This window comes from Pelecanus crispus, chromosome 13 (genome assembly GCF_030463565.1).
Source record: "Pelecanus crispus isolate bPelCri1 chromosome 13, bPelCri1.pri, whole genome shotgun sequence".
NCBI lineage: Eukaryota > Metazoa > Chordata > Aves > Pelecaniformes > Pelecanidae > Pelecanus > Pelecanus crispus.
In genome coordinates, this window is record NC_134655.1 from 15,539,899 (window position 1) to 15,557,932 (window position 18,034).

Sequence of the window (18,034 nt, forward strand, 5' to 3'; positions counted from 1 at the left end):
GACGGGACCCCGTGACAGCGCCCGCGGGGCCCGGGCCGGTGCGACCGCGCCCGAGGGGCCCGGGGCACCGCGCAACGTCGCGGGCGACCCCGGCCCCGAGCCCGGCCCGGGCCAGCGCCGCGGGGTCGCCGGAGCAGAGGTGCCGCCGCCGCCACCCCTCCCTCCGTCCCCCGGTCCCTGCCCGCCCGGCGCGGGCCGAAGAGGCGGGGGCAGCTGACGCCGGGGCCGGTGCGGCGGCGGCGGCGGCTCCGCCCCCGCGAGGCCGGAGCTGAGACGGAAGAAGCCGCCGCCGCCGCACAGCAGCCGCTGTCTCCCGCCGGGGCCCGACATGGCGCTCTGAGCCCAGCCCCGGCCGTGCCGACAGCCGCCACCCCGCGCGCCTCTCCAGGGGGCCCCGAGCAGCCGGCACCGGGGAGGGGGGCATGGGCAGGGCGAGCGGCGCCAGCCGGCGGGGCCGCTGCTAGGAGCCCGGCGGGCATGGGAGAGCGGCGCTAGGCACCCCTTTCCCGCCCGCGTCGCGCAGCTCGGCCCCAGCCCCGCGGCCGCGAGGTGAGCCGGCGGCGGGCGGGGGCTGCCGGGCAGGGCGGGCCGCGGGGAGGGAAGGAAAGGAGGGAGCGCGGCCCGCGCTGAAGCCGCCTCCCCGCCGCTTTGTCCTTCCAGGCCCCGCCGCCGCCGCCCAGGAGCGAGGGAGGCCGAGAGAGGGGAGCAGCGGGCGGCGCCCGGCCGCCGCAGCCCGCCATGGCCCACTCGCCCGTGGCGGTGCAAGTGCCCGGCATGCAGGTGAGCTCCGCGCCGCGCCGGCCCCAAAATGGAGGCGACGGGCCCGGGCTCGGCCCCGGCTCCGGAAGCGGCGCTTGCGGCCCCACCGGGCGGAGGCCGCCGCTGGGGCGACGGGTCCGGGGGGCCGCGGGTGGGCGAAGCGGGGCGGGCGGCGCGGCCTGGGCGCGGAGGGGCCGCGGAAAGGCTTGGCTCGGCCTAGGGAGGAGCGCGGGCCGGGGCCCTCGCCGAGCGAGGGAGGGGGTGCTCGGAGGTAACGGGAGGCCCTGGAGGGGCCCCGCTCCCTCAGCGTGCCCCGGGGGGGACGCGTACCTGCAGCCGGCCCCTCGGAGGCGAAGGCTTTCCCCTCCCTCCCTTCCCCCTTTGTTCAGGGTTGGCCGCGCTGCACCCAGGAGCACGTAAGAGCTTCTAAAACTGATTAAAGGCGAAATGAAGTTAATCGCAGGGTGTGTGGGTGTGCAGTAAATGACATCTCGGGCTGGCTGGCAAGCCTGGCTCCTGCAGGACTTCTCACCAACGTGCGCTTGGCGCAGCTTCTCCGAGGACCTTGCGGTTAATGGAAAGGTGTCGAACGCGAGGTCGGGTGGTGGTAGAGCACAGCGGCCAGCTTGGGGTGGGAGCCGTCATCTGTCAGAAACTCGCACCTCGCTCGGGTTGGGAGTGAGGCCTGGTGCCTTCCCATATGTGTGTGGTATCTGCTTAGAAAGCACACAAGCTGCTATGTAATTGACTTTTCATAGGAAAGGTGGGATACCTCTGGCTCTTTGTTTTACTCCGCTGGGCAGTCTGACACAAGTTTAGTCGCAGATCTTTATCAAATGCAAAGAAGCTGAGGACCAAACTCATCTCAGTGTTGACTTTTGCTTGTCAGACACCGGCAGCCCAGTGAGTGTTTCGAGCTTTCTCTTAACTTGTGCGATAGTCTTGCCTGTGTAATACTGGTTTTCAGCTCAAATAACATAGAGGCCTTTATGATACATCTCTGTGTATGCGAGATGTACAGTTAAGAGTTTGGGAGGTTTCAGAACAGAAAGTTAAAGTTTCTCTTGCTCAGATATCCTCATTACTTTCAGAAAGTGTAGAGTTGATGTATAAACAGTATTTACATATTAATTTAGGTCCGTTACAATACCAAGGTTTGATTTACCTTTCTGATATCTAATAACTTGCAGGCTTTCTGAAGTCAGTTAAATTTTGGTCATCCACTGGCTTTCTGTTCATAGGACATAAATCACCTCAGCCTCCCTGTTCCATTGATATGTCAAGGTTATTGTTGTATTGGAACATCCTTAGCAACGGGAAGCTAGAGAAATTTTTGATAAAGATTTAGAGGCTTTAGCCTGAGCTGTTTTATTTATATCCTGTCTTTTTTAGTGTGTTTGTGTTTGGGAGACTTATGTTTCAAAATCCAAGTTTACCAATTCCTCATTTTTTATATCTGCTTTATGTATTGCTGTCCTGTTTTCCACAGCTGCCCTGTCATCACAAAAGGACCTTGAAATTATTTAAGGTCCCATTTTCCATTGTTAAACCAATAAACTTTATGTAGTAGCATACTTAGTTCCACTAGTGGTGGTGTTAGTTTAACCCAGACCCCTTAACATCTATCCGTAGGTTTAAAGCATTTTTTTAACTGTTAGCTATTTACAGCTGCATAGAATTAAAATATATTTTTCCCTTGGTGACTCTTTTTTTTTATGAAGGCTAGTACACAAGTCCTGAAGATTTTAGAATACAAAGAAATATAATTTGGTGCAAAACTATTCTGCTCACTCTTCTTTTAGAAGAGTCATGATACAGTTGGTTTGTTGGGGGGGCAGTTTAAGCACTCTAGAAGAGAGTGGTAGTCTGAGGTGTAAGGGTTGCTTCTTTTTTTTTTTTTTTTTTTAACCTGTTTGAACTCTTCAGTAAGGATCATCCAAGTGATGATAAAAGCATTCCTGCTTCTGTTCAGTGTTAAAGTAAATGCATGGTGATCGATTGAAGAAGGAATAAACAGTTTCTTCTCTAATGGAAGAAGATCTAATACTTAAGTTAAAACTATCACTGTGGGAAAGTGCCTGTAATGTCAACCCCCTTGTTCTGTAGCTTGTGTTGAGGGAAGCATTTTATTGAATATAACAGTTGGAAACTGAATTTGCCAGAGAATGTGTTACAGGTTTGGAGTTTTCAGTTTTATTGTAACTTATACTTTCAGTGTTCAAAAAAACCAGTATCAACAAAAATCCAGAAATAATTTGCTATGTAATTCCCATACTCCAAGAAGAAAACTTTGACAGTTTATCACCAAAGTATAACAGAAGCTTTTTTGACTGTTCTAAGATCTTTCATCTTATGAAGAGTCAGGTTCCCTTTAAAAAAAAAAAAAATCCAAACATGGAAAATTACAGAAAGTCAAAGAGTTATTTTTGTGAACTCAGAGTCTGACTTTCAGTACCCTGGCAACAATGGAAGACCCAGAGGTAGTATTATCTGTTGCCCTTATGAGTAGTTACAGAACCATTTGTTTATGTAGTGGTTGCGTTCTGTTTAACCTGTCTTGTGTCACTAACAAAACCAAATTTTATACCTAACAATTCTTGCCTGTGCAAACAACTTCCTAAACACGTTCATTTTCCTCACTCCTTTGGAAAGGCTCCGTGTGATCCAATTGTATGTTAACTTACCAGCTGCCAAACTTCTAAGCCCATTCAATAAAATCAAAGTGCTCAATGAATGTAGGAGTGCTCTGAAGCTGAGCATGATACCCCAAATGTTGCCATTTTACACAGAATCCAAGACAAGAGGGAAAAAATGAACGGTTGATGGAGCTGTGTGAACACAATTAAGGTGTCCTGGTTACATGAAGCATAGTTTGCAATGAGTTTGAGTGTCAGGTTGGAGTTTTTATTCAGTAATGTTGCTGTAACTTTTTCCTTGGGATAAAAATATTCAGACTAGTTCTTAGTCTTGAATGCTTTGAGATCTCCCAGTGAGAAACTTGTGCACTGGCACTATCTTCAAGGAATCCAGTTGAACGCATGCAGAGTATTTCTGGATATAGCTCACAAGATGTTAGAGCCTACCTGTGTCTTCTACCAGTCTGAGGCCTGTACGGAAAACAGCTGGAGTGAAGGTGTTGGACCCCTTATTAGTGGTCCTGTGCTACTGCTTTTCTCTTGCCCAGCAGGCAGGATATATAGTTCAGAGGGCTGTGTTCATTTCAAGTGATCGGAAAGTTTCAAGTATGTCAGTCATTTCAGAATGATGCATTTCTGATGAACTTATGTTACTGGCAGCATCTCATACAGTACTCCAAACCTTAACACTTTCCAATCTCTCTTGTAAGCTTACAAGTGAGTGACAATTACCCTTTCTAAGGTGGACAGTGAGGAAATCTTGCTCTCTGTCCACACCTGAATTTCCCAGACTAGTCTGTAAACTTCAGCAATGGAACATCACTCAAGTAATAAATGTCTTTTTTAGCTGGTAGAGGTTTTATGTATAAACTTGTTGTGCAAAATCTGAAGTCTGTGAAATAGTCATTCATTAACTGATGGAAACGTTGATTCTTATCATTTGCGTTTCTTCTTGTCAGTATGTGTGTCTTTGGAACCTGGTTTGCGGCTTTATTTCTCTTTATCTCTTCTATCCTACTTGTCTAAACACTTTTTGTTTCCTTTCTCATGGCTTTTTTGGTATCTCCTGATCCTGTATGGCAGTAGCCTTGAGTGCAGCCAGAAAGGTTGTTTAGACCTGATCTCCATCTGTTTTTATTGGCATTCAGACTATCTTGCAGTAAAGAGCCTAACTTCCTCTAAAAGCAGAGAAGCCCAGAAGCATGTGACCTGTTAGCCGGTGTACTCTGATTCACAACTGAAGGATTGCTTGATTAAATACAAACTTGGATGTAAAGGTGAGCTTTGCTCTTGGTACTGCCAGTTAACAGACTGGCTGTAGGGTGCTGCTCGCTGAACAACCTGAGCCAGGCAGCTGGAGAGTCTTTCCCTGCAGGATGCTCAGCGGCAGATCAGTTAACATCTAGTTGTTGGATGGGTATAGAAAAATTAAAGGAGAGGTAGCATTTAATTTTGGAAGTGGTCTTTTTCATAGACCAGGAGAAAATACATTTTCTCTTAAATTAGTGCATCTGTACAAATGGGCTCTTTGTGTGGTGCCTAAAGCTAGTCTGGAAGTGTGTCAGATTTCTAGTAAACCTTATGAATTGTAGTTACAAGAATATGACTTCTGTTAAGAGCAAGCAGTCTGTTACTGTCAAATGCTTAAATGTTTAGAGGATGGGTATTAAGAGGAACTTAAACCTTTGAAGAAAGATCTGTTCAAGGATCTGTTAATTTATTCCTCTCCTAGGAACTGAGCTGTATCCAGATTCTTCCACAGTGAGTTTGAAAAGGCTTCAAACTTTTATTATTTGGAGACATGACTTAAAGGAAACTGGAAAGTCTAGCACTTGCAGGATGCCAGGAGACTTCCACATTGCCTAGAAAACAGGGTTTTCTTATGATTAAGCTAGGATGGACTCCAGTGTTTTGGTGAGAATACATTGTCCAATTTCAGTTCCTTGATTTGTACTTTGAGCCACAGTGCAGGCAGGCTGCAGGAAGATAGTATTTTAAGACCTCTGGAGAACATACCTCTTTGCTACTTGAAGCAGATAGGCATTAAAATATTTGTGGAATTCAGCACTGCAGTTGTTCCTTTCCTGGTCGTGCTTGATGTACAGGCTGTATCATACCTAATACTAGTCTGCTAACTCAGCTCAGGCTTTATTAGCTGAACTTGGTTCTTCCATCTTGTGCATTGTGATAAGTTTTTCTGATGACAGAGAAAAGTAGGGCTTAGTTGTACTGTCTTACTGTTATCAAAGGAGGAGGATAGAGCAAGCTCTGGAAAGCGTTTGATACATGGGAGCTGTGTAGGTATATAATCAGCTGGAATTCAGCAGATGCTTTTATCAGGCTTAGAAGAAAAAATCCACAGCAGTCTTTTACTAGTATTTTTTGTGCAAATTTTACAGTTTTATACACTTGTTAAGTGAACTGACCTGGAATTCAGAGGCAAATCTGCTGAAACTGCAGAGAGCACATAAAACAAACTCAGCTCATCTCACCTTAATCTCTCTGCTGTTCTGTACAATCATATACTCTCAGTTTTGGGCAGAGGATCATTCCCCCCAAAAGGTAAAAACATGACATCTGAAACCAGACTTTTAAAAATATATAATTGTTCTGTATTGTGTTGTGGGTGTTTTTCTGTTGAATTTAACATTGAAAAGATTCACACTGGCTGTTTCTGAACTCCCATGACTTATTGTTGTGCTTTACAAGTCCTGATGAAACTTTTTCTTTTCTCCTTTTCCTCAAAAAGGAGAATATATAACGAGTAGTAGCTCAGTAATGTATTCCAATTTGTTGTTAAAAAAAAAAGGAAACAGAATTCTTTAGATGCTTATTTTTGGGGGCAGGGGGAGTGTTTCTTTATATATAGTAACTTTGTGGCACACCATGAAAGGCATATATGACTGAATGTGCCTCTGCAGCAGTATTTGTCATATGAGACGTCTTAGTAAAGATAGGCAGGCATATCGTCCTCAGTTTTCATTGTTTTCAGTTGTCTCCAAAAGTGAAAGGATGAATTTTAAACCTATTAGTAAAAGTACCACTCGTTTGCTCTTTGGTCATTACCTTCAGATTTAGGAAAGAGTCACCAGCTCTGAAAAGTGTTGAGAGACTATTGTTTTGTCTCTGTCTTTCATTTATTCTTAGGGACTGAGTTTAATAATTGACTTGAAAAGTTCAGGGATGGGCTTTGGGGAGATGGGGTTGGGGATGAACTGTACAAAGTTGGTTTTGAAATTCTTCTGTAACACATAATTTTCTGACATGCTGTAATTAGTGGCTACATGTATGTTGTCTTTGCAGAAACAGAGGGTTGGTGAGGTATCTATCATGTCAGGAACTACTGTTCCAAATCCTGCTATTTCATTCTAACATAATAATTGAAGATCAAATTCCTTCCTAATAGTGCCTCACTAGTTTTTACTCTATTTAAAGAACTGTCATTTGTTCTTTAAATTTAAACTTCTAGCAGTTCTTCTAGAACAAGTCTGTTCTGCTGATGAGATGCGGATCATTGAGCACACTCAGATCTGAAGGAGAGACATAAATCTGATGGGAAGGATGCCCATCCAGTGATATTCACTGAAATCCATTCTGCCAGAGGGATTGCTAGCCAAATAAATCTGGCAAAAAGAACTCAATCAGAGAAACTATTAATAAAGGGACGGACAAGGTAACAGTAGCTCGCCGGTCTTGTTCTTCCTCATATCTTGTGCATGTGGTTTTGCAGAGATAGGCTATATTGATTAGGTCCATAGCTTGGGAAAGAGCATGGCTTCAGCTTAGATCTTTCTTTATGAAGGAAGCTTTGAAGCACTGTGTAGTTGACTCTTCGAAGTGTGAAGCCAAGTTTGTCTTGCCAAAATCTGTATTTGAATGGTCTTGATTGAGGCAGCGTATCTGGAAAAGCTTTGCCGTGTGATTTATCCTGGATCTGTGTGAATTCTGTATGCATTGATGAAGGAGAACAAGGAATAAGAAATGTTAGTTATCTGCAGGTTTAGCACTTGAGCTGTGTGTGGAAGGGGGAGCCTAAGAGCCCAGGGTGCCTTCACTGTTTTCATGAACCAGAAATCAAGGACCATCTGTTCAGTCTTGAAGAATGTGGGGTGTTTTTTTCTGTTTCCTCCCTGCTCCCCGATCTTTTACAGGCTTTCCTTTTAGCTGGGTACCGTTATGTGTTCTGAATATTTGAATAATGTTGGCTGGGGGGCGAGCATAGGGTATCTATGCTTTGCTAGATGTCAAGTTGTATTTCAGTGCAGGCTTCTGTGTTGGGAGCTGAATGCAGAATAATAAAAACACTGTACAGCTTGAAATGACCATAAGTGTTGTAAAGTGCCTAAATGTAAAACACTGAATGAAAAAGATTGAATTTCTACTGATGTAAATCAATTAAAAGCGTATAGAGAATTATGAGCAGAGCAAGATGAGCTTCCTGTTGATCTCTCACCTAGGAAGGTGTCATCTGGCAACTGGTCATAGCAAGAACATTTTTACATTCCTGCACAGCTTTATTCCAGCCTAGTTGGCAAGAAGAATCTGAATTTTTTTTCAGGGTGTTTCTCTTCCTCCCCTCCCCCTTCCCCTCGCTTTTATGTAATGAGATGCTATGAATGAGCTGCAAAGTAATTGAAAAAGGAGTTTCCTGAAACGGGCAGGTTGATTCTGGTAGGGTGGGTTTCTTGCTTCCTTTTGTAGCTCATTTTGGAGTTGTATTTCTGGTTTTTCATTGTGTGCTTCTTGTAGCTTCAGGTCCAATATGATTGATACAATCACGGGCCAGTATTCAAGAGGAGAGTACAGCCTTCAAGCTTGTGGTTGTCTAGCCTTGGGGAGAGGACAGAAGTCTAGGATTCTAGTAGACTGGTGTGTTTGCCTTCCTTTCTCAAAATCGTCCCTACCAAAGCTGAAGGAATGGTGTGATACCCTCTAACCATGGGTTCCCACTTGGGGTTCACTGCAGGCAGTGATTATGCCTGGAGAGTTATCTGTGGTAAATAATGTGTGGCCTGCTCTCTAACCAGCATTGTATTTTGGAGCTGTCCTTTTTCAACCAGTGTTTTTCTGCCTTGCTTTAATTTTGTTTAGCCTGAAAATAAGTAATGACTACTTCAGTAGAGAGATTTAACAAATATACTTATGTGTGTGTTAAACTGAAGGTCTTGTTGCTACTTTCTAGTTTATGAACTGGCAAGTTAAAAAGCTGGATTTTGTTATTTTTGTTCTATCTGGATAATAGTACAAGTTTCATCTTACAGGAGGAAAATCTGTGTATCAAGTTCCAACTTGCACAGAAAAAAATGCTAAAATGGCTTCTAAGATAGAGCGGTGAGGAGGCCTGTAAAATTTATGTAGCGGTTGCCATTTAGCTGTAGATACCGAACGTCTAAATATTAGGAAAATGATCCAAATGCCGTAATGATATAGTTTATTGCTGGCAGAGTTTTGACGTAGTTGTTCCTTTAAATGGGTGTGGCAAAAATAAAAAAAAAATTGTGTACTGATAAACAGGCTGCTCTCTGAAAGGAAAGGCATACTGCTGAAAGTAGGGTGCAGCCCATAAATGGTTATTTTTCCATATTCCTTTTAGATGTGACTTTTGTAATCTCTCTGCAGATTACGTTTTTCAAAGCAGTTCATAAAACGGATAGATTACAAATGTTCTTCAACAATGAGAAATTGCAGTAGTCCTCTATCTTCTGACTTCTAATTCAGGTGTACAGGCAGTTAGCTCATTGAGGTGGGTTAATTACCCATTAAGCAGTCACTTGTCCTGCACTGTTCAACAAAGGGGATTATTTTTGTTTTGAAAGATCAGCTTGTTGAACTCTAATAAATGTGGAGCAGAGTTTGAACACTTTGGGATACCAGAACCTGTTGATTTCTAGAACTGACTTCTGTCTCCATCTAAGGATGTCCATCCTTCCTAGCTATAGAGCATGCAGTCACTTATGTCTTTTTCAGATCTTTTAAAGACCTAGCCACGTAACTTTTGCCCCCCTCCCTCCTCTGACTCCTTTGGTAGGCCGTGCTCCTCAGAGATGTGAGCAGACTGAAGGATATGCAGCTGTATGTAGTGGTTTGAGGAATTCTTTTTTTAAAGATACTAGGTGATTAAAAGGGACTGATACATAGAATGGGAGTTAAGTCGGACTCCATTTGAAACGTAAGGATATTCAGTTACAGAGAAGGTCACTGGCGTGAGAAATTTCTCTTTGTGTTTCCTTTCCTCAGTGCAGAATACTCTTCATAAAAAATTGGTGTAAATTTTTTTAATTGCCTGTGTCAGAGTGCTAATCTTTGGAAGATGTGTTATTATTCTTTCTTTTTGCTTATTTATGCTGTTTCCTAAGCTGCTTCATGTTGTTTTACCAAAGTGAAAGAATAGCTAAGAATAGAGGAAGTGAGTTCAGTGGTTTCCATTTTCAGCACAACATACTATTGACAGCTTTCGTCTGCCACAGGTCAGAGGCAGTTTGAAGATGAAGGTGATTCCTTGAAAATCTGAGGGTGGGTTTGAATGCTGATTTTAAAGTTTTGATAGTCTCATGAATTTTCAAGCAGCTTGCCTCATGGCTGACTTGAGGAAAACAAAGCCACATGGTTTTTTTGCTTGCTTATTTTCACTTTTGTTTTGTACTGAAGTTCTTCAGGTTCTCACTAAAAATGGCTATGAGCCTTGGCCTTGTCAGATAAGGGAGATGTTTCATAAGGGGTGTAACAGAGGTCAGGTCCCATTTAAGCAAAGCTCAGATCTAGTTTTTGCTACCTACCGTGTAGAAAAGCTTGATAATGTAAAGGTTTGATATCAAATTGTTTTGTTGTTAAAATAATTTTCTTCTTCAGTATGTATCATACAGTTCTAGTAAATATAATGAAGTATCTACTATCCTGATGTTTGAGTCTTGAACAGGACTGCAGGGTAGCATCAGAGTTTAGTTACATGCGAAAGTCTCTGAGAAGCAAGAGTGTGTGTGCAAGATGGAGAAAAAAGATCTTTCCAGGTTCCGCCCTTGTTTTGAATGTCTGCAGGTTCATTTTTTTTTTCTGATTCTTTATAAGTAATAATGGATCTGCACCTGTGCCTTCATTAACTTCAACCTATTTAAATTTTTATATATATACACACACGCCTATGGCACTGTTTGTGTGAGTAACTTTAATGGTAATAGGATTTTAAAATAAAATTGATGGGGGGAGGTGGGGAGGAGCTCCATGAATTAAAATCTGTCACTACCTGTGGTGGCTTTATTGTAAAGAAGTAAAACATACCTTATGCAGATAAAATATGGAAATATATATAATGTATGTGAATATATATTGTTTTATAATAGAATATGTATGGTGTGTAATTAATGTGTATATATATAAAATATCTGAAACTACATGCAGATAGTGTATGGAGAGAAATTCAATTAAGATGAATGTATCTGTTGATTAAGACATTACTCTAAGAAGTCCCATTAGCCTATCAGGTTTACCAATCTTACTCCCTCTTAATTCCAATTTTTTGGGGGGTCTGAACAGAAGAAAAACTTAAAAGTACTTTATTATCTGAGAATAGATAAATGTCTATGAATGGACTGACTACCTATGATTTCAATGTGCTTAATCCAGATGCAGTATTTTGTAAGAGTCAGGTAAATGCTGACTAGATTAAATGTCGTAACTTTTAATCTGTTCTTCTTTTATTGACTTTCAGGTGTCTTTTTTTTATGGTATTTCAGGTATTAATTCTTAAGACAATAAGAGGTATCTTGGAGATTTTACAGATAATAAACTAAGCCTAATAATTGCTATTTAATTTTATTGTTAGCCATAATTCAGACAGTGCAGACAGTGGGACTTAAAAGAAATGGTGCAGTGCATGCTGGCTTCAGCAACAAAGTCGGCATACATTTCTGATCTGGCGTTTTAATGCTGATGTAACTGTGAGGCTGCACAACAAATTAATTACTGGGGTGCTCTTGTGATGGTGGGTTGGTTTTGGTTTGTTTTTAAATATTTTACCATAACATCACCTTCTTTTCCTCGACTGTTCTGTAAGATAGCTCTTTTCCATATAGTTTACCTTTGGCTTCTTCCTGACTGTGAAGATCAGGTTTTTATTTTTGTGCATAATTGCTTGAAATGGCAGTCTTTTAAACACAGAGGTAATTCTGATGGCTTCCAAAGATACCAGTACGTGTTAGGGTGCCACAGTAGTGGATACTTGAAAAACGTATGAGTAGACACTCTAGTCTTCTCTTACCAACCTTTTATAAAACCTTTTGAGCTAATTATTGCTTCTTTATGTAATGCGTATTTGAGTAATGTCTCCCAATGTAGGTGAGCTATTTTGTAGTACTGCTACAATTTTAATTCTGTTCCAAATAAAGCCTGGGAGATGCTTGAAAATCCAGATAATATAACAGCATTTCTGGGTCAGGTTTTAGAAATACTGTTAAGATAATGGGTTATATGTTCTCATATTGACAGACTGCTTAGGAGAAATCTCACAAGACTATGTTAAATTATTTGCTTTGGGAGACCTAGAGGATCCTGGCTTTGATTTTATTAGATACAAGGCATTAGTTCAGTCTCTGTCCAAGCTTTTTTGAAGCTTTGTTTTTTCGTCCAGTTGTACTCAGTAGCCTTTAATGAAATTCATTAATGAACCTTCTTAGAAGACTTGTTTCTGTAAAAGAGCTGTCCTGCACTGACACATCCTGAAGCAGTCTAACATAGATACTGTTTCTTCTAATTTGGTGTATGTCATTAGATATCTGTATAACCCTGGAAGCTAGATAATCAGTGTGCTTTAACTTTGTTTCAAAGGAAGAACGCAGAATTTGGAGATCAGGTACGTGAAAAGGTGGGAAGGTGAGTCAGCCAGTCATTCTTGTAGCAGAATGCAGCCAGGACATTGCTGCGTAGCTGTGTTTATCAGAATAAAAAGAAAATGCTTATATAAGCCATACTGGCAGAATACTTGATGCAACTACTGCAGGTATGCTGGCAAAAATTATGCTATAGTGTTTTTTATTTGGGGCTTCTGAGCAGGCAGTTGGACTGGATGACCTCCTGAAGTCCCTTCTAAGCCGAATTATGCTATGATCCTGTGACTTTGTATGTGTACATACCTATGTGTATAAACACATACAGTAATGGCACATGACTGGGTAAGAGGAAGAGAGATTTTACTGAACACTAGCACAGGCTGTATAGTTGTGCTGGACTGGTGAAATGGTGGACTTCCTAAGCTATGCAGAGGGCTTGTATTGTCACGCTCGTGCTGGTACTGTTGCTCATGCTGGTGAGATTGAAGTTGGCATGTGAATGTGCCTGTGCTTGTCGTACTTGTTGCTGCTTTTGGCAGTGGAAATGGGCTTAGGGAGGGGAAGAGCAATAGATTCTCTTCCTGATTTGTCCACTTACAGGTGTTATCTTCAGGGAGGTGATGATGGAGCCCATACACAGTCTGTTGTATTGTTACCATCTGCTGCTCAACAGACATGACTCCCCACAGAAACTAGTTTTGTTTGTGGGTTTGTTTTTTTTTTTTTTTTTTTAAAAACCCAATTATTCATGCAGGCAACTTTCAAAACTTCTAAACCTTTTTCCCATTCAGTGAAAGATCCGTGAAAGAATAGGGAATAACATTTGGCTGTTTTGCTCAGAAGTGTTAATAGTGTTAGAAATCTTAATTTCTACCATATTAGAAGCTTAGCTGGCAGCTGTGCTGCAAAAATGTATTGGTGTATATTTGGGGTGTGTATACACACATACACACTTTTATTTATATAAAATCCATCCTTTAAAATCCATCCTATAAAGTCCATCCTTTTCTATACCAGGAGGAAGAGGATAGGCATTACTGCATTATATAAATTTACCTTTGTTTAAAAAGTAGTCTTTTAAAGTTTTGGTGTTTTGGGTTTTTTTTATTAGTTGTAGAACATTCCTGTAGAACAATGGTCTGAAAGGTAAGGAAATTAAGAAAAGTAAAAGCAAATCTGTTTCAAAAGGTAGTCTTTGTTCTAAGGCCATATTTTAAGTTTTATAGTGTTCTAAGTTTGAAGCCTTTCCAAAGGACATTATCTCAATATTAGCCATAGCTGGTCAGAAACATTTGCCCTTACCCTGGAGTGTCCTACAGTTCCTTGTCAGCCTTGGTGAATAACAGAAGCGTAAAGAAGCTGCTTGCTGTGAGAGGGTTTTCTCAGAATAGAAAGATGCGACTTTTTCCTCTAGTAGTCCCACACAGTTTGTTCTCCTCTGATGCCCCTCTGTTCCACCTCTCCCTCCCCGGGATGTACATGGAGTTCTGCAGTGTCTGGAAGTCCAGCCATACCTGATCTCTCCCTATACTCCAGCACTCCCACGCAATGGCGTTGGGAGTTGTCGGAAGTTAAAATAGCCTTTGAAGCTCTGATTCACCTGAAGTAGCTTGAGGGAGAGAGTTTGGAGGCCTGGCTTGTTTTGTTGATGACCGTTAAGTGGGTGTATAGGATTGGGTGATGTGCATTTCCACTGAGGAGCCCAGAGGAATTTTCTGCTTAAGGTTGCTCCCCAAGCAAAACCCAAGTGTTGCCCTTTGAGTTCATCAAACATTTGTGAAGGGTTGGATTGGCTGACTGTATCTGTGACTAAATTGCTTTTCTTTTATCTGTCTGGAAGTGTTTAACAGGTTTCATATCAAATCAACAGTAGCTGTTAGTTAGCATGAATGATTCCTGGAATCCCAGGCTCCAAGCATGTCTCACAATGAAGCTAGTTTTTCTGAAGATGAGTATTTTAGAGTTAATGGAAAGCTTTGCCAAGCTTCTCTCATAACTGTTGTTTCTTGGAGCAGGGGTGTGTGTCTCTGTTGTAAATGGAGAACTATCAGTTAATTATTCCTTATTGCAACTAATGTTGTAGTTTAGGAACATACTAGGTTGCTAGCTAAATGACAATTCTGCAGCTTTTCTAGCAGCAGGGAAAGGCTGGGTGGCAGTTGCTGCTGCTTTTGTCACACGTGTTCCTACAGCTGCCTTATTCCTTCTTCAGACATCTCTCAGTCCCTTTTGTTCTACTTTCTGTCAGCACTTCTAGCTGCCCTGAAGATGCCTGATCTTACCAGATCTCAGAATCTGCCCGGTAGTGCAGTCCTCTCACAACTAGCTCCATGCTCTATTAGTTGATGGGATGCTTTCTCTGCCCAAGGCTGTTGGCCAGGTGGAAAGCCCAGCCATTTCTGCCTGGGTGATATTGTTAGTGTTTCTGTGCCAGTAATTGCATCCCTCAGTCTTCTGAATTACTGTACAGATAGGATTAATATTAAGAACAGCTCTATTCTTTCGTTTTAAAGGGGTGGTTACATGGGGAAGTGAAATGAGGTTTGTACCTGACTCCTTTCCTGGTGAGGCTCATTTACCTTTGACATAATTGCATAATATATGTTCTGTAACTAATAGCTATATTACAAGTTAGTGTGCAGATAAATTTATCTGATGCGAGCCTTCTGTTGATAATAAATCTGGATGGTGTGCTTCTTGGGAAGTAATGAGGGCTAATAACTTGGAAGTAAATTAAGTAACTTGTGTATCTTTTTTTTTTTTCCCCCGCTTCTTTTTTTTCTTTTTTCTAGAACCACAGAGCAGACCCAGAGGAACTATTCACAAAACTGGAACGCATTGGGAAAGGCTCCTTCGGTGAAGTCTTTAAAGGAATTGATAATCGGACGCAGCAAGTGGTTGCTATAAAAATCATAGACCTTGAGGAAGCAGAAGATGAAATAGAAGATATACAGCAAGAGATAACTGTTTTAAGTCAGTGTGATAGTCCTTATGTAACAAAATACTACGGATCATATTTAAAGGTAACGTATGGTATTGCACAAAGATTTGCTAGCATCCAGTTGTTTTGAATGCCGCTAGGAAAAAATACTAAAACTGAGGAAGAGTTATCATGCCAACTTGACCTTTTTTAGTAGGTTTTTGTTTTTCTTTGAACAGAGCTTTTAACTTTGTTTTGCTCCTTTTGCTGCTTGCTCTTCGAGGCTGGAATTTGCACAAAATGGCTAGAGAATGAATGGAGTTGATAGAGGATTCCTCTTGCCATTGCTGTTTCCTTTCGACCTTGGTTTTCTCTCCTCCCTCCACAATCCTTAGCACAATTTGTGGCCTTTCTGGGGGAATTAAAAATACTTTTGTAGCTACAGAAAACAAAACCCTTTTTCTGATATGGAAAGAAACCCTGCACCATGTAGAGATGTGTTGGTAATTACGCAGCATAGTAGGCCTGAGACAAAGTAAAACTGACATCAGCAGTTATGTAACCACTGGATGAAATGTTATCTAAGGCATAATTTAAAAACAAACAAACAAAAATGAAAACCTACAGAAATCCAAAATGTTGAGTAAGTCTTTTCAACTTGCAAAACTGTCCAGGTATGATCACCTTAAATATTGCTTAAGTGATCTGCAGTGCATGCATGTTTTAGATGATTTTTAAAATACTAAAATTATTTAATAAAAGCTAAAGTGCTAAGCATAGTTAGAGCTATCTTAAATGTCTGGGGGTTTTGTTTGCTTGTGTGTGGTTTTTTTGTTGCATTTTTTGTTCGTTTGTTTGCTTGGGTTTGGGGGGTGTTTTTTGTTGGGTTTTTGGGGTTTGGGTTTTTTCGTCTGGGTTTTTGTTTTCCCCTCCCAAGGCATTTCTGGCTCCTTAAGGTATAGTGGGGTTTTTGACATTATTCTAAAGACAGATCTCTGAGAAAAGTTCTGGTGTCACACTTGTGCTGTATCTTTCAGTGATACTATAAAAGCTTTTGCAGAATTTATTTAGTAGTGTTTTTTGTTGATATGGGGTTTTTTTCCTCTCTTAAAAAAATGGAATACTTTGGCAATTTATGTTTTAATGCTAAGTGGGTGATTTACTTTTCTGTACTCCAAACACTAAATTATTATTTTGACCAAGATAAGACAGCTGTGGTGGCTTTGCTGTTTACTTAGTTACTCAGTATTCTGTGAGTTCTTCATGCTGAAGTAAACATACAAGTTGTCACTGATGTCTCATCTTTCATTCTTTTTACTGGACATAATCAGTGTGATTTTTGTTTTGGTATTAAGTGATAGAGTTCTGAGATGTAGTAGAATTTACTTCCCTGCATCATAGTATATTAGAACAAGCTGGTTCTTCTCAAAACAACTTTGAATTCAGCTAGAAATGTTCCCCTGGAACAGTGCACAAATGGTACTGCAGATCCAGACGTCAGTCTTTTTTACAGTCCTTTATTTTCTGTTGTGAACTAAGTCCTCAATATTATCCTCCTGGGTATCCGTCATTCTAACTTTGTGTCGTAAAAGCCCAATTGTTTGCCCTGAAGTACAAACAGGTCAAGGTAAATCTTGGAAAGTGTTTTTGCTTGGAAAAGTGTTTAGTTAAATTTCAGAATTAAACAGCAATTTAAGCAGCTGTAAATGGGGAAATGAAACCCTGATTTGGTGGGGGGTTGTTTTGTGTGTGTGTGTTTGGGGGGTGGGGGACGGAAAAAGCTTTATAAGTCATGGATTAAATAGGGAAAGAAAATAGTCTTTTCGTTATTTACAGCAACGTAGGTACTGAAAGCAAAAAGGGTATTGCAAATCTGCCTAAGTACCTGTGCATCACAGCAGTTTGTCTTTGGCCTTGTTATGCAAGCCTTTCACTTTTTACACCTTTTCTTAGATACGTAAGTATAGCTATTCTATTAGTGCTAGAAAACTTTCAACTTCTGGTTAGGGTTTTTTACTTTTTAAAAATTTGTGGCAAATATATGATCATGTTAATGCTTCTGTACTTTCCTCACCACTGTTTGAGTTCTTCCCATTTCTATTCTAAATGGATAAATTCTGAAAGGTTAATGCTGACCTCCTGTTTACTTTTCACGCTTCCAATATTTTTAGGGAAGGCAAATTTCTGTGTGTAGAGCTTGGGGAGTTGTTTGTGGAATTTTGATTACTTTCCTATTCCTTTAAGAAATTCCTAATTACCGCCCCCCCCAAAAAAAAACCCAAAAAACAAGCAACCCTAAAAAACAGTACACAGGAATGTTATTCATCCCAGACTAGCATGATAGGTAATTCTACTGCTTACTGTTCCCCAAGTAAATGAATAAAAATGTCCACAAATAAATGAGTGCTTTTAGTTCTGTAATTAAAAATAAATAAAATGACTGTTTAAGTAGTATCTTGGCTCTAAATTTTTCTTAGGCTAGATTTGTTCTTGGTTGCTAATACTAGATCTTTCAGCTTGAGATTCCTCAGGGAAAGGAGTGTATTAGCTTTGTTAAATGTGGAAAGAATCTTTTATGCTGCCTTTTCATTTTAGTAGTAACAGGTATTTTGAGAGTCATATCTGTCTTTTTTTTACTTAATTGCTGTAGCTTTTAACTTTCATTAGCTATTACTCTGAGAGTGGCTGTCAGCCTGAGTATTTAGCTGTGTAGTACTTAATTCACAATTTAATTTCTTTATATACAGTAGACACCTCTTGGAAACGGTGAAATAGGTACATATGTGTACCAAATGACTTTAACCTTTAATTATGAAGAACATCGAGGCTAAAATCTGAAAATTAAGACATCTTATTTCTTACAAAGCAAAATCCTGGGCTGCAGAAATTAATAGTGG

The 18,034-nt window shown here is 41.1% G+C and overlaps 1 protein-coding gene across 3 annotated transcripts in view; it reads left to right on the forward strand.

Annotated features, from left to right (window-relative positions):
• The first annotated feature begins 730 nt into the window (after positions 1-730).
• Positions 731-18,034, forward strand: part of STK26 (serine/threonine kinase 26) — a 31,226-nt gene continuing 13,922 nt past the window's right edge. For all 3 annotated transcript variants that reach the window (XR_012831595.1, XM_075720493.1, XM_075720494.1), the window contains exons 1-2: positions 731-780; positions 15,010-15,240. Coding sequence is in view for 2 of the 3 variants with exons in the window: in XM_075720493.1 (XP_075576608.1) it covers positions 739-780; positions 15,010-15,240 (273 nt within the window). In the remaining variant the exon portion in view is untranslated. The remainder of the gene's footprint in view (positions 781-15,009; positions 15,241-18,034) is intronic.